We start from the raw sequence: 13,590 nt of genomic DNA on the forward strand, positions 1-13,590 counted from the left end.
GCAAAAATATGTTCAATAACTTTTACAAGTAACTGTTCCAGGTGTCCCCCCTCCTGCAAATATTCTCTGAAACTGATAGGAATACCTTTTTTCTGTTTAGTCCAGATGCCAAGACATGATATCCCCAGGAAGGTGAGCATTAACCAAGAGCTACTTACTAAATACTCCAGAACTGCCTGCAAGACCCAAGAATCAACACAGCTGAGTTTCTGGGGGGCCTGTTTCCGTGCAGAGGATATGAAAAGGAAGCCTTTGATCAAGAAATGTCCACAGATGTTCAAGGAAAGTTGTGCCACGGTCTGTTCAGGCCAGGTAATTAAAACAAACAAAAATGGTGAATGCCTAGTCAAAAGGAATTGACTCAGGATGGTAAATGGCAGTTGCCTCCTGGGTTTACGCTAGAATTATAAAATCAATTCTACAACCACTGTTAGGTGAAGGTAACACTAATGACAAAATCCAGTGTAGCTGAGCATTGGCATTCATTGTTTGCTGGACCACAGCAAATATACTGCAAAACCCCAAGGAAGATAAGGTCCATAGGTTATTTTGGGTTTTATGGGATGCAATCATTAAGTGATATTGGTTATGCTTCTATACAGAAACCTCAGGATTCGTTTCTGTACAAATGCAAGTACATAGATTGATACTCCAACACCTATGGGAGATGTGTCAAGGGTAAACCTGGGTTCATAATCTAGTTAGAGACTAGTTTAATATCCAAGGTGAACAATCCAGAACTGTTCTTAGAATTGAAATTTTACTCGAACAATCAGATGTTTTTCTGTAAAATTTGAAGGGAAGTGTTAGTGAAAATAATGGAGTCACAGGAAGAGTTCTCTTTTTCTGAAAGGGTAAACTTAAGAAATGTAGATAAATGTTTATTGTGGTCAAATGGGCTGAAAAAATTGTATAACTCAGTCTGGAAGGGGCTTTAAGTCAAAGACTGCAATCAGTTTTCTCTTGAATTTTTCCTTGGCTATTTAAATGTGAACACTACCATGTAACATTCATTAAGTTTCCCGTAAATTAAACACTCACTGTAACAAACATGTAGGCATTAATACAGAAAACAGAGTGGCAATAAAAAACTGATCTGCATGCAATTTGACTGAACAGTTAGTTTAGTTTAATTCTTATGCCGTACCTGACGATGACTTGGATCCAGTGCTTGGTCTGTACATTTTTATTGAAGAGAATCAAACAAATCAATCCAGGTGTTATTAGATATTGTGGTTCTAATTTATGTCCTGAGCATAACTCCAAAAAGGAAGAAAACCTTATAGGCCTGTGCATAAAAATGTGAAGCATTTTGGTTTATGTTTTGGGGTAGCTCAACAGGAGGTGGTTATCTTTCTGCTCATTGTAGCTACTTGGAGTTTCTAAACCAAATAACTTGTTCAGTAGTGTGAGACTGGATATGGAAACCTAAAACTGCATGAAATAATTCTGCCATCCCAACACAGACAATGTGGAAAACTGGGAGGTATTTAATTCATGCAAAAAAGTGGTGTGTAATTCCTTGGAAACGTATCAAGCCATTCATAGTTTATGAGTGTGTAAGACATAGAAGAGAACCTCAGGGTATGTTGGAAGTGGCATCAAATTAATTTAATGTCTTTTCATACTTTTCATACTTCAACCTTTTCCACCTCAGGTGACACCAGCAGAAAAGGACTTTCCAGTTTAAGTACAAATGTATATCAGATAAATAGGTTTTGAAATGAGATCCAATACCTATCAGATTAAAAGGTAACCTCAAACCACTCTTATGTTGTTATGCATACAGAGGTCCCTTTTTGGGGATGACAGTTCGTGACATTAATGAATTATTGATGGGTGGGATGGTTCCCTGGGTCACTGTAATCTCAGCAACACTTAAGAACAAATGAATGAGCATTCCTGCAGTTAATGATCTGGATCAAATCAATCGACTGAGAGCAGCAATTAGTTTGGTCATTGTTTTAGCAGAGATGCACGCTGGCACAGCTCTCTACATTCACTTTGGAGTCTCCCAAACATGTACTTAAAGCCACATTCCCAGCAAAACTACGTTTGTAACAAAACCTGTTAAGCCATTATACTTGGGAAATAAGTTTGTGTGTTCTGATCCTATTCTTGGTAAAGTTTTGCAGGGAATAAAGAAAGAACTAGGCTTAAAAGGGATTAGCAATCTCCAGATTTTTATTTTTTTTTTTGTCTACTATACCTTCTTGTTTGAGGAGCGAACAGTAAAGAAAAAGGTAGTACTTGTTCTGCATTCCTTTCAAATGTTGCAATGACAGCATCAAACTGAATTATTTGAAAAGTTTTAGTTGGGAGATTGGTGCTTCTGATTTGAGATCTTGTTTTCTTCATAATTTTATTAAATGTTTGCTTTCTCCCCAGGTCACATAAAATCATGGCATGAGGCAGAGATGGTGAGAAAAGCACTGGAACAGAAGCATTGCAATGTTCAGACCTCCTTTTCGTTAACTTTGATTACCCAACAGCAGAATTACCCAGGTTTGCTCCTCCACTTCTGGGATTCTTTCAGTCTGTGGCATGTCAGGTACTTACCTTTTATCTTTGTTAGGGAGCGCTAAGAATTATAAATCCTCTTGGGGCTGTACCCATTGACTCCTAATTACCATGAAAAAATGCTTTACCACAGAGACTTTGCCACAGGACTCTTTTTTCACATGCCTCTCTCTCTCTCTCATATAGCGCACACTAACTGTTCATGTACAGTCTCAGTATGCATTTTGTATGCACACAAAAGTTCCAGATGTGCTGTGTATCTTGTTTAGTTGACTTTATTCTTCTGCAAAGCCAAGAGAAATATTAATCATTCATTTACTGTTAGGGGATGGGTCTTCTTCTCATGTTTCAGTAAAGGGGGTGGAAAAGTAAAGTAAGCCAATTTTTTTCCTATTTAAGGCCAAAGCTGGGGAATGCTTGTGGCTGAGTTCTGTACATGGCCCGGTGCTGGAAGGGCAGGGAACAACCGATGTTGCTATTTTGAATAGATTTTTCTTCCCCCCCCCTTTTTATTTTTGCACAGAGAGTCTCATGTCTAATATTTAGACATGATGAGCTTTGTGCAAAAAGTAACTTTGCTCATTCTTGCCGTGTTTCAACCCTCAGTTATTTTGGCACAACAAGACGGTGAGTAATTCAAGCTTCTTATGATTTAATGTTTTTATTTTATTTTTATTTTCACCAATGATTTTAATAGCTTGTAAGAAATGCGTAGTCACAAATCTCACCAGAACACTTTTCCTTCAGTAGTTCAGCAGTCAGACACCCAATGCTGAAGCTGGAAGCTGCAGGAGTTTGCATTACCATCCCAAAGGTTTCTCTTCACTTTGCTTTCTGCTGTGGTTAAAAGGACTGTACGGCGCCGTCTGCCTTAGCTGCAATTGTTCTTGTTCTTACTTGCTTTCCTATTACAGACACGGGAGAGTTTTTAAGCTATTTCTGACTCTTGGAATAACATTTTAACTGTTAGCTCTGTGCTGCCTGGAAGTTATTTGTCACAAGCAGTAAGTCTGTGCTTCCAGCTTTTTTATTTGGAGTTCTCCTTTTGTACTTGTGTGTTTTCCACTGGCAGCGTGGGGGTTTGTTTAAACAATTTGCATGTGGAAAACAGCCTGAAATTTCTAATCAGTTTGGATGAAACATTTTTTAAGAACGAGATAGGAAAATATGTCAGCTTATGGGATTTTTACTTTGACATAAAGCAGGAGGGTAAATTAATTCCCTCAGCTGAAATAGAGTTGTGCATCTGCAGGCTGTTTCGGTCCCTCATGAGACTGATTAGCAGCTGATGGTATCTGGGAGTCTGTGCAAGTATGTATGTGCATGTTTACAGAGAGCAAGAACACCAAAACCCGAGTGAATGTGGAATTTAGAGGGGAAAAAGAATACTCTGTATACAATAACTCAACACAGAGCGCAGATAAGTGTGGTATGAGTATTTAAGTTAAACAGATGACATTCCACAAGTACAGCTGACCTTTTTTGGATGTGCTCTGTTCCTGCTTGCCAGACATTGTAAACCAGACCTTCCTTAAGATAAAACATCTTTTCTTGTAAATATAAAAGATCAGCAATGGATTTATTCCTGCATTGAGGCAATGAGTAACATTACAAGTAACTTGGTAAAGAAGCAGCCAAATAAACTGTAGTGCAGGAGAGGAAAGACAAATGCGTTTAAAACCATACCCTACCCTACTCTGTATGATACAAATCGTGAAAAAAGATTACTTTAGCTATTTCACGGTAAACCTCTCTGCCTCGGCGTACCTGGAAAGGCACCTCTGCTGAAGGGGTGGCTGTGAATCCACCAGCAGGCTCCTGGCAGCAGAGCAGTTGGAGCTCAGGGGGCTCTGTGCGTGAGCAAATCAGGTAACTACATCTGCAACAGCAGCATGCCCAAATACCAGCCCCCTCACCAAGCACAGGCATGGCTAAGCCTTGTAAAGTATCTTAAAAAAAACCCACAATGCATATGAAGATGTTCTGTAGAGAAAAAGCGTCATATACTGTGAACTGAGCTTTTCTGCTTCTGCCCTTCCTATATATAAACTATCTCTTCAATATTCTTCAGTGAAGAAAATATTACAGAATTTGAGCCAAATGTATGCTGTGTTTTGTCTGCTTACAGCATCAAATAATACTCGTATTGCATATATTTAATATGCATTATGTGTGTGTGTATATATATATATCTATGTATCTTCAGAGGGTTAAGGACTAAGGAGGTCTTTATCCTTCTAAAAGAAGGATACTTCTAAAATCAGTTTTATTTCTCCCATTAAGCAAATCCCCTCTGAGTGCCAGGTCTCTTTCCTTCGCTCTGGTCATATCCCTAGATGTTTCTGACACGCAACACTTATTTGACTCAAGAAATCGTAATTTTTGGGTAGAAGAACAATATACAAACAAAGTGTGAGGGAGTATTCTCATTTTTCTGCCACATTCCTGTTTCTTGTGTGGTAACATTTCATTACTGGGCTAACTTCCATACTACTTACAAGGATGAGGTTGCACAGAGACACTGATAATACACCAGTTATCCCTTAAAGTATCTAGTCCTGTCCTCTCTTTGGAATGTTCCTTTCCACACATTTGAATATGCTTTTCTCACAGAAAATAATAACTGAAGGAGTTGCTTATTAGCGTCACTAAATCATGTGCAGGGCAGCAATGGGCTGGGAAACCAAATTTTCCACGATTCAAAAGAGAATTTCCAGACATGCTAAAATGCTCTCTCTTGTCGAGAAAAATGTTTATATGGTTAGTATCAAGTGTAAGTCAATATAAAATTTTCCTTGGGAGAGCCTGCCAGGAGACAAGACTTGGCAAGATATTAAGGAAACTGCTCAGTATACACTAAGTTTAGGATAGTCAGATGTATCTCTGGGCTATACGTTTCTTTGTCTCGCTGTAATAGCTAGGAATGGAGATTTGAATACAGCCTCAGGGTGAACCTCTGCAAAAGCTTGGGATCTGGATATTGTGGAACAAGGAATTTTCTGTGACTTCCATAAACAAAAGCTGCATGTCCTGGTAGCCCACTAGGATGCTTTTAGACTGCAAATGAAATCACCTTGATGCAGTTCAGGTCTCCTGATGTGTGCCAAGGTAGTGTGAAGCATTTGCAAGCTCTGACCATGTTCAAGATAAAATGCCTCCAGGTGGGTGACATGACATGAAGCTGGTGCTTCAGACATGACAGATTCAGATTCCAGCAACATATATTAAGTGCATATTAAACTACCCAAAAGTGTAAGAACTTGGAATGCTGCTTTAGGAAAGAAATCTATCCACTACCCAAGCCAGCAGGATTCGTGCAAGCATTTGCTAGCCTTACAGCCTGCATTCATCCCATTTATCTTGAGTTTGTACAGTCAGTCAAGACAGCTACTTCCAGAAGACAGAATAAATTTTAGCTGGACAGACCGGAGGTATTTGGCAATTTCCACTGACTACAAAGGAAGCACGTGCACAGCTATGCTGCCTTTGGTGCCAAAAGGGAGGTCAGATGGATTTGGGCCTGTGTCAGCTGCATCTAAGAGGGTTAAGGGATGTCTCAGTCACCTGGAACTTGACACTTCTCCTACATACACCCCATAGTCCTTGAGGAGCCTCACTGAGGTCATCAGAAAAAGTCTACTGCTCTAAAAGCAGTGTAAGAGCAGAGCCAGGAACCTTTCATTACTATTATTCAGAATATTTTTTTGTTCTAATGTAATGTAGTGTTTTCCTTGCAGTGTAAGTATTATATTGGATGTTTGTTCAGGAAGCTCATTTCTAAGGTAATGACTGAATCCTAAAATATCTCTGAGAAGACTTCCTGGCCTTTCATATTGCTTTCTTTAGCAAACAGAAGTTTTAAAATGAAATATAACTGCTATCTGTAGGTTTCAGAAGGCAGTGTGCAAAGAACTTCTGCTGAGCGCCCACTTCTGATGCCCCAGAAAAGAAGGGTTGATGGGGTTTTTATGATATTTTAGGAATGATTTTAGGATGATATTTTAGGAAAACTTATCAACAGATTTTTTTAACCATTTTGCTTTCTTCTTTCATTAATCAGAAAGGGTTAGACAGGTAATGAAGTAGATGGGTACTGCACAGTCGCAGTGTATCTGTGAAACTGCCAGACTTGACATTTTTAGCACTTAGTATGCAACATTGCACATATTGCATTCTTGTTGATAAATTAGCTAATTTAAAGGTACTGCTAATGACACTCACAACTATCTTTCCTCAAAGGCTTTGGTAACACAGAAAAGTCCCCCTCCAGAATGTTAAAGGTAAAACCAGATGATGTATGTCTGTGTGCCAAAAGATAATTACACCATCATAAGTAACCTGGATTCTGTGAAGGTATGAAAGAGCAGGGCTCTAATGCTGCTCTTCCATTTTTCCTAACTGCTTTTTACAATGCACACGGCAGGCAAGGTTATACTTAGGAAAATTGAAACATTCCTTTCTGGTCTGGAAAAATCATGCTAAATGAAAGCCTGGGGAATCCACCCCCCTCTAAGCATTATATATATGTTCTTGGAAATACGACAAATTTCATAAACACATTTTAGATCACACATCCCTGGAAGATATTAGCCTTAGGAAAATGAGACCATTATATATCCCTTTCATTATTTTCCAGATTTGTTTTTGATTTGAGACCAAATCTATGTAGACAGATTTTTTTAAAAGAGGAGGTGGAGTTGGAAACGTGCACTGCTTTATTACAGAGGGAAGAGGCAGAGGTAGAAGGGTGTTGTCCCTGGCATGAATATTGCTGTTGATGCCTCGGTCAGAGTCATTACATTTTCTCCCCTCTTACTGCTGCAGATTACAAACAGATCCTATTTCCTCTTTCAGCTTCTGCCAAAGTTTTGAGGTTTGAAATAGGTAGCCAGGTGTCCCTTGCAAAATCTGGGTGTTAGCTTTAATTAATGTTATTCAAGAGAAAGGAAGGAGCAACTTACTATCACTTTTTTTTTTTGTTTCCCAGAGTGGCTGATAAACAGGACAGACCTATTAGTTGTTGTCCCAGATATGTACTATTATTGTTTGAACTTTTTCCTGATCAGAAAAGTGCAGAAAATGGGATATACCTGGCTTCATAATTGGGAAAGTATGCTGTAGGTCAGTGACGGAAATTATGCAGCCTGTCATTTAGCATTTTAGATTTCAGAGTTGAAAGGTTCAGCCTACCAGTAGGGGGAAACAATAACAAAGTGTGCTTTCCCAGGCTGGCGGGCACCATGAAAACTGTAATGCTCTTGATGTTTTTGTGGTAGGTTAGTAGTCTGGAGAAGAGCACAAGCCACAGCTGCTGTAACAGTTGCCAGTTTAAATTTGTTGATTTGAAGTAATAGTCTGTCAAAACCCACAGAATTGGAAATTAGTGCAATGGTTATGCCCATTAATACTCCAGATTATGCTGTCCTTTAGTCATTCTTGTTTAAGAAACCAGGCAAAAGATATGGTATTAAGAAAATGGGGGGGTGGGGGGTGGGGGTTGGTCCTAAACTAGCTGGATTAGATTCCCACATCATTGCAGACATTTGTTGTGATGGAGCAAAATTCAATATATTATCACCCAGGGAAATAAAACTTAGACTTGAAAAGGGTATTATAGAATCTTTTCTGACTCAACATGATGACTATTGGCTCATTCTCCTTGTGGTAGCTTGGCAAATTGTAGATTGCACAACTTCAACATGGTTTAGAGTTCAGTACCCACCACCTGTATGTCTACAGCTTTGAGGCATCCTGATTTTGGTTTTTGGCAGATGACAAATAACCTTCAACCCAAAATGGAACAAAAATTTTAGTGTCATCATCTTGCCTGCTGCAATACTTTGCCAGCCTACCCCTCCTTTGACACATCTGTGATAATACACCATGTACAGAAGGAGAACTGGGCACAGATGTGATTCCTGCTCCAGGAGTGGGGCAAGAAGTGTTATTTTGCTTCTATACCTTCAGCTCAAGGTGTTGAGGGTAGTGTGGGTAGGTACAGAAGAATGCTGCAGCCCCTGGCCCTCAGCATGCTGCCCATCTCAAGTCCAGGGGATCCAGTGGATTCCTCCTGGAGAGAAGGCTGTTTGGGGCTGCGCTGCTCGAGGTGATGTTACCTCTGTTGCAGAGATGCTGTGTGGTGACTCAGTCCACTTGGCTCTCCATGGCCATGCTGCTGCTAGATACAGCACTCTGACTTAGTGACTACTGCAGGACAGCTACTCCTCCATGGATTCTCTTGCTTCCATTGAATCTTTCCATGCATAGGGATTGTGAAGCTTTACTTTCTGTCCTTTCTACAGCATCTCTGACAAGCAGTGCTTTGTCCCTGGAAAAATCTATAAAGAACTCCCACATAATTTCCTGATCTTTCTCCATTTAGCACAGTCAGACCCTTTGCTTTTCAGAGAAATAGGTTTCCATATTTATGTGTATGGACCACACCATTAATATTTCTCACATTGCTTTGAGACTGTATAACAATTTCAAAGATTAACACTTACATTGCTTTAGGCTGTGGCTAATGAATTTACAGTCTCCACAGAGAGTAAAAAATTATGTGTTACAGGAGTCAGAAAATCTTTTCTGTAAGCATAACAGATGGAGAGATGGAGAGGTGTGCTTATCCTATCTTAAATGCTGAAAGGGTGCAAGGCAGAATGAACTTCTGTCATTAACTGTAGAGCAATACATCTTATACACAGAGGCACAGCAGATTACATTTTCTATTTATATTTTCAAGCAGTCGTTATTTTTTCTCATCTTGTGTTTCGTAGGAAAGGTTCTCTCCATTTTGCTTTGAGAAAACCTAACGTTCTTCCAAACACTGCTTTAATTTATTTATTTTGACTTCAGAGCCAATCTTCTTGTCTCCAAGTTTGCAAAGTGGAAGCCTCTGCCTGTTTCATGTCAAAATGACAATGGAAAACATGATATAACCCCCTCCAACAACAACCGCTTGTTGCCTGTAGTTTGGATAAAATTCAGCTCTGGGACTTCTGGCTTTGTTTAGTTTAGCAGAGGAGATGCCTTTCAGATTAGCTAAAAGACTACTTCCATTTTCCCTCATTTACGTCAAACCCTTCATTTAAACATGAGCTATCAGAATGAGAATGAAAACGGTACCTCCTTTAACAACGCCTGCACATTTCTTGTCTTGCTTTGATTCACACAAGTACCCTGTGAAGAGGTGGCTGACAGGGAGGAAACAACTTGCGGGGGGACATTGAACAGGAAGAATGTGATGATAATGAAAAGATACATATTTTAAGGGTGAATGTTTTCCTTTATTTTGAAAGCCTAGATTTTTTCTTGTAGATAAAGGGGCGCTCAAATGACTTTCAAGAAATGGGGGATAAGACTTGTAGATTTAAGGCTTTGGTTGAGTTTGTACCAGAATGGCCTTCAGGGTAATACAAAGCTGTCCACAGCCACAGGAAACCTGTCCCTTTCTGTGACTGGTTTGTCTCTTTCAGTCACTGTGCATCCCACCCTGGAGGGTGGCACAGGCACCTCTGCTTTCCTGCCAGGCAGCAAAATATTTCCTTCCATGTGCAAAACTTCTGTCGGCTGCTATGGTGGCTTCAGGCTCCACTTTATTCCCAGCCCTAGCATTGCACAGGGCAGAAGAATCACAGGAACATCCTGTCTATGTTCACAGCAGTAGCTGTGAAAGGCTGATCTGTGCCTGGAAACTACTTCCCACAGCAGTTCAGCACTGGCAGCTCTTGGAAAACTTCTGGACATAATTAGTTCCCACTGAAATTCCCCACAGTTCACACCCAGTGACCAGTTGGTGCACTAGCAGGCTGTCTGCTGCAAACATCTATGTTCCTCTGTTCTTTCCCTTTGTGCTGCTTCTTCTCTTTTCATTCTTTCCATTTTCTTTTAGGAAAAGAGGCAAGAGTAAAATTGCAGCTTCTTTTTCAAACAGACACGAGAGAAGCAATTGCTCACCCGAGCACAGCTAATGGATAATATGGGAAGCATTGCTCACTGTTCCTTTGATGTTCAGTGTAATAGCCATGCTGAGCATCAAAGGAGAATGAACTACATCCCCCATGCTTTCCTTCAGCTGTAAGCAGTGAAAATAGAATTAATATTGTCTTGGAAAACACTTCTACGTTCATGAGAGGCTCTTTTAAAAAAAAATTATATTTTTTTCCTGTCTTTGGCTTTAAATCTACTGTATGGTGTTTGCTTGTTTGCCTACAGAGCAGTAGTCATCCTGTGCCAGCTGTTTAAGAGAAGAATGTCCTAGTGAAAGCAAACAATAGGCTGTGTAGTGGGGATTGCAAATCTTTGAAAAGAGTAATTGAATTCTGCTCAGACATTTCGAAGATTCTTTGCACAATATTGTAGGCCTGGTCATTGGCAGGGTGGTCCTCTTTGTAGATCCCTCTTTTTTTGTATGAGCAGAACAGCAGAAATGGGGTGGGGGAGGGGGAGGGAGGAAAGAAAGAAGAGAGGCGTTGAAGTCCAACAGATTCTTTTCCTGTTAGAGTAGCTGAGGAGAGAAAGGGAATTGTAAACTTCTTTTAGTGAAGAATCAGGAAAAAAAAAAAAAAAAAAAAAAGAACAGCCTCTTAATTTATCTCTGGCTCAGGCTTTTCCACTCACACCTTTTAAGGACTGGGACAGATAAATTCCGGTGGATCTGGCTTGTCTGCTGCAGAGGGTCCATCCCTCCCTGCCATGCGGCGCTGTTTATCCTCACCCTGCACAGAGCAGGGAGAGCTACACGTGTGCCAGGCTTCAGGCAGCCGCTTCAGCAGCAATGCTGCTGACCCCTGATATTAATGAAACATCAGCTCTGTGCTTGTGGGCTCTTCACCACGCCAAAAGTGTGGACCTTCACCTGATGAGGGAATTAGTTAGGAAGATTCTAAGGTCTTCATGCTTGAAACATGACATAGGACTTGATACTTGAAAGTGGCTCCAAAATTAAGAAAGTTGTCTTTGGTACCCTGAGAAAACCCTCACAATACTCACTTTAGTAGCCTTAGGGAGTTGACAATAAGAACGTTGTATCCAGTGTACAAATAGCCATTTAATATCCTCTGTGAGGCAGATTAAGAAGAATTTCAAATACTGCCATCTGTATCCAACAGACTGTCCAAAATGGATGTGGGGTGAATTAGCACAAACTGGAACAAGGAGTGAATGAATACAAAGTGTTTTGCAGATGAAACTAGGCTAGTGATGCTCTGTGCGTTCAGAATCCCCCCTCCCCTCGCCCCCAATCTGCTGAATTACAAATATCTTTAATTTATTGGCAGCCAAAGATAAGATTCTTTTCTTTAGACAATACGCCAGAGCTCTTTAATCCATCACAGCGATATGAAACAAAAGCAGCAAACTCTTTGTTTACGTCCAACTTCTGAAATTACAGGGAAATCAATAAAATTGTGCAGGGAGTTATGTTAGTGTAGAATCTGACCCCCTGCTGCTTTACTCATCTCTGATGTAAATTCACTATGGCCATGGAGTTATATTGGGGCTGACTTTGTCCAATGTATCTGAAAATATAAATGATGTTACCATATGTACTATACTGCATTGTAACATTTCCCATCTGTTTCTGTCTCAGGAGAGAAGCATTGAATCAAGCTGATCTCTTCCAAGGCAAACCACAGAAACAGCATTGCATAAAATTGTTAGCCCTCTCGCTGAGCTAAGGGGAAAGCAAAGATCGTGTCCCACTTGAAACCTTAATCAACTGATAAAAATTGTTTTAATTACAAAGTCATGCGATGAAAAACAAAAATCATACTTTCCCCTCCACCCCCACCCCTGGCTTTTGGGTTTTATCTTGTGAGAAGCTTCAAGTATCTTCAATTAAGTAGTTCAGTGTTTTGCAGGAGGTGCTATGTAGAGCAGGCTGTAACAATTATCAGTTTCCAGTGGTTCTCTCACTTAGCAGCTCAGAAACTGAAACTCAATTTCATGATACTTTGGATCTGTCAGACCGGTTGTACAGTTGGGGAAACCTGCTAGTATACAGTGAATTTTGTAGTTTTTTCTTTATTCTTGCCAGGACAGACCTACTGCAAGAACCGTTGCAAAGAACACTCCTCTGTTATAAACTATTCCTGGTCCTGGCTAAAATCAGAAATACAGAAGTATGTCTTTAAGATAAACCTTGGGGGTGGTTTGTTTGGGGTATTTTTGAAAGTTCTGACAAAATGTGCTGGGTTTTGGTATTTTTTTCCGCTCAATTGATCCTAATAATTGGAGCATGAGGCTATTGCTTTTCTTTAGAAATATGTTAGGCCGGCTTCTGGATAGAATTGGAAGTGTTCAGGTTAAGATTGTCTTGATGCTTGGACTCTGACTGTAGAAGTCTTCATTGATTGCCCAAGGATGTAAGTTTAAAGAAACTAATAAATTCATAAAATCATCAGTAATCACATCAAACCTCGAATTTATGTCAGTCTCTGTTTGGTTTAAGACACAAGTCTTTCTGCCATTTGGCATCATTCGCTCTAAAGACAAGAAGCACATTAAAATCAGATTACTGCAGAGTAGTGAGAATTTATGCCAGCGCTAAAAGTAAATAGCCACAAATAAAGTGATTGCAGCCTGCTGCTTATTTTTAGAGTGACACCAAATGGCACGAAAGGTGATGTGCCAAAAAATATTGTAATGTAAGAACAGAGGGGATGGAAAAATCTCATAGGCATTTTACCAATACTTGGAAGAGTGACTGGAAAATTATGCAATGGTCCCTCTAAAAGGTATTGAATGCATTGAATTAAGATTAAATTCTTTCTTACTGCATGTCCTACTCTAATGCAAATGGTTACCTTTATTAAAAGGCTTGATCTGTCAGGCACAGATGACCCTCAGTTCCCGCCAAAATAATTAGTAGTTGGTGGTTTTTAGGTCTAATCCTAAGCCCAGTAAAATCAAGAAAGGTTCTGATCAGGCAGTGTTTTACCCTTAATCAGGAATGAATGATACACATTCTGCAGATTATAGCAAAAGAGGTCTATCTCGACTAAAAGGGCAGAAGTTTAAATATAATAGTCTGAGCTACAGAGTCAACCTGTCGAGAGAGGACTTCGGAGA

General features: G+C 39.9%; 1 protein-coding gene across 1 annotated transcript in view; it reads left to right on the top strand.

The window, feature by feature from the left end:
- The first annotated feature begins 2,933 nt into the window (after window positions 1-2,933).
- The window catches only part of COL3A1 (collagen type III alpha 1 chain), a 52,861-nt gene continuing 42,204 nt past the window's right edge, over window positions 2,934-13,590 (top strand). Inside the window, 1 exon segment of the mRNA XM_040603726.1 lies at window positions 2,934-3,147. Within this exon segment, the coding sequence (XP_040459660.1) occupies window positions 3,069-3,147 (79 nt within the window). The 5' untranslated portion in view covers window positions 2,934-3,068.

Source organism: Falco naumanni, chromosome 8, assembly GCF_017639655.2.
Source record: "Falco naumanni isolate bFalNau1 chromosome 8, bFalNau1.pat, whole genome shotgun sequence".
Taxonomy (NCBI): domain Eukaryota; kingdom Metazoa; phylum Chordata; class Aves; order Falconiformes; family Falconidae; genus Falco; species Falco naumanni.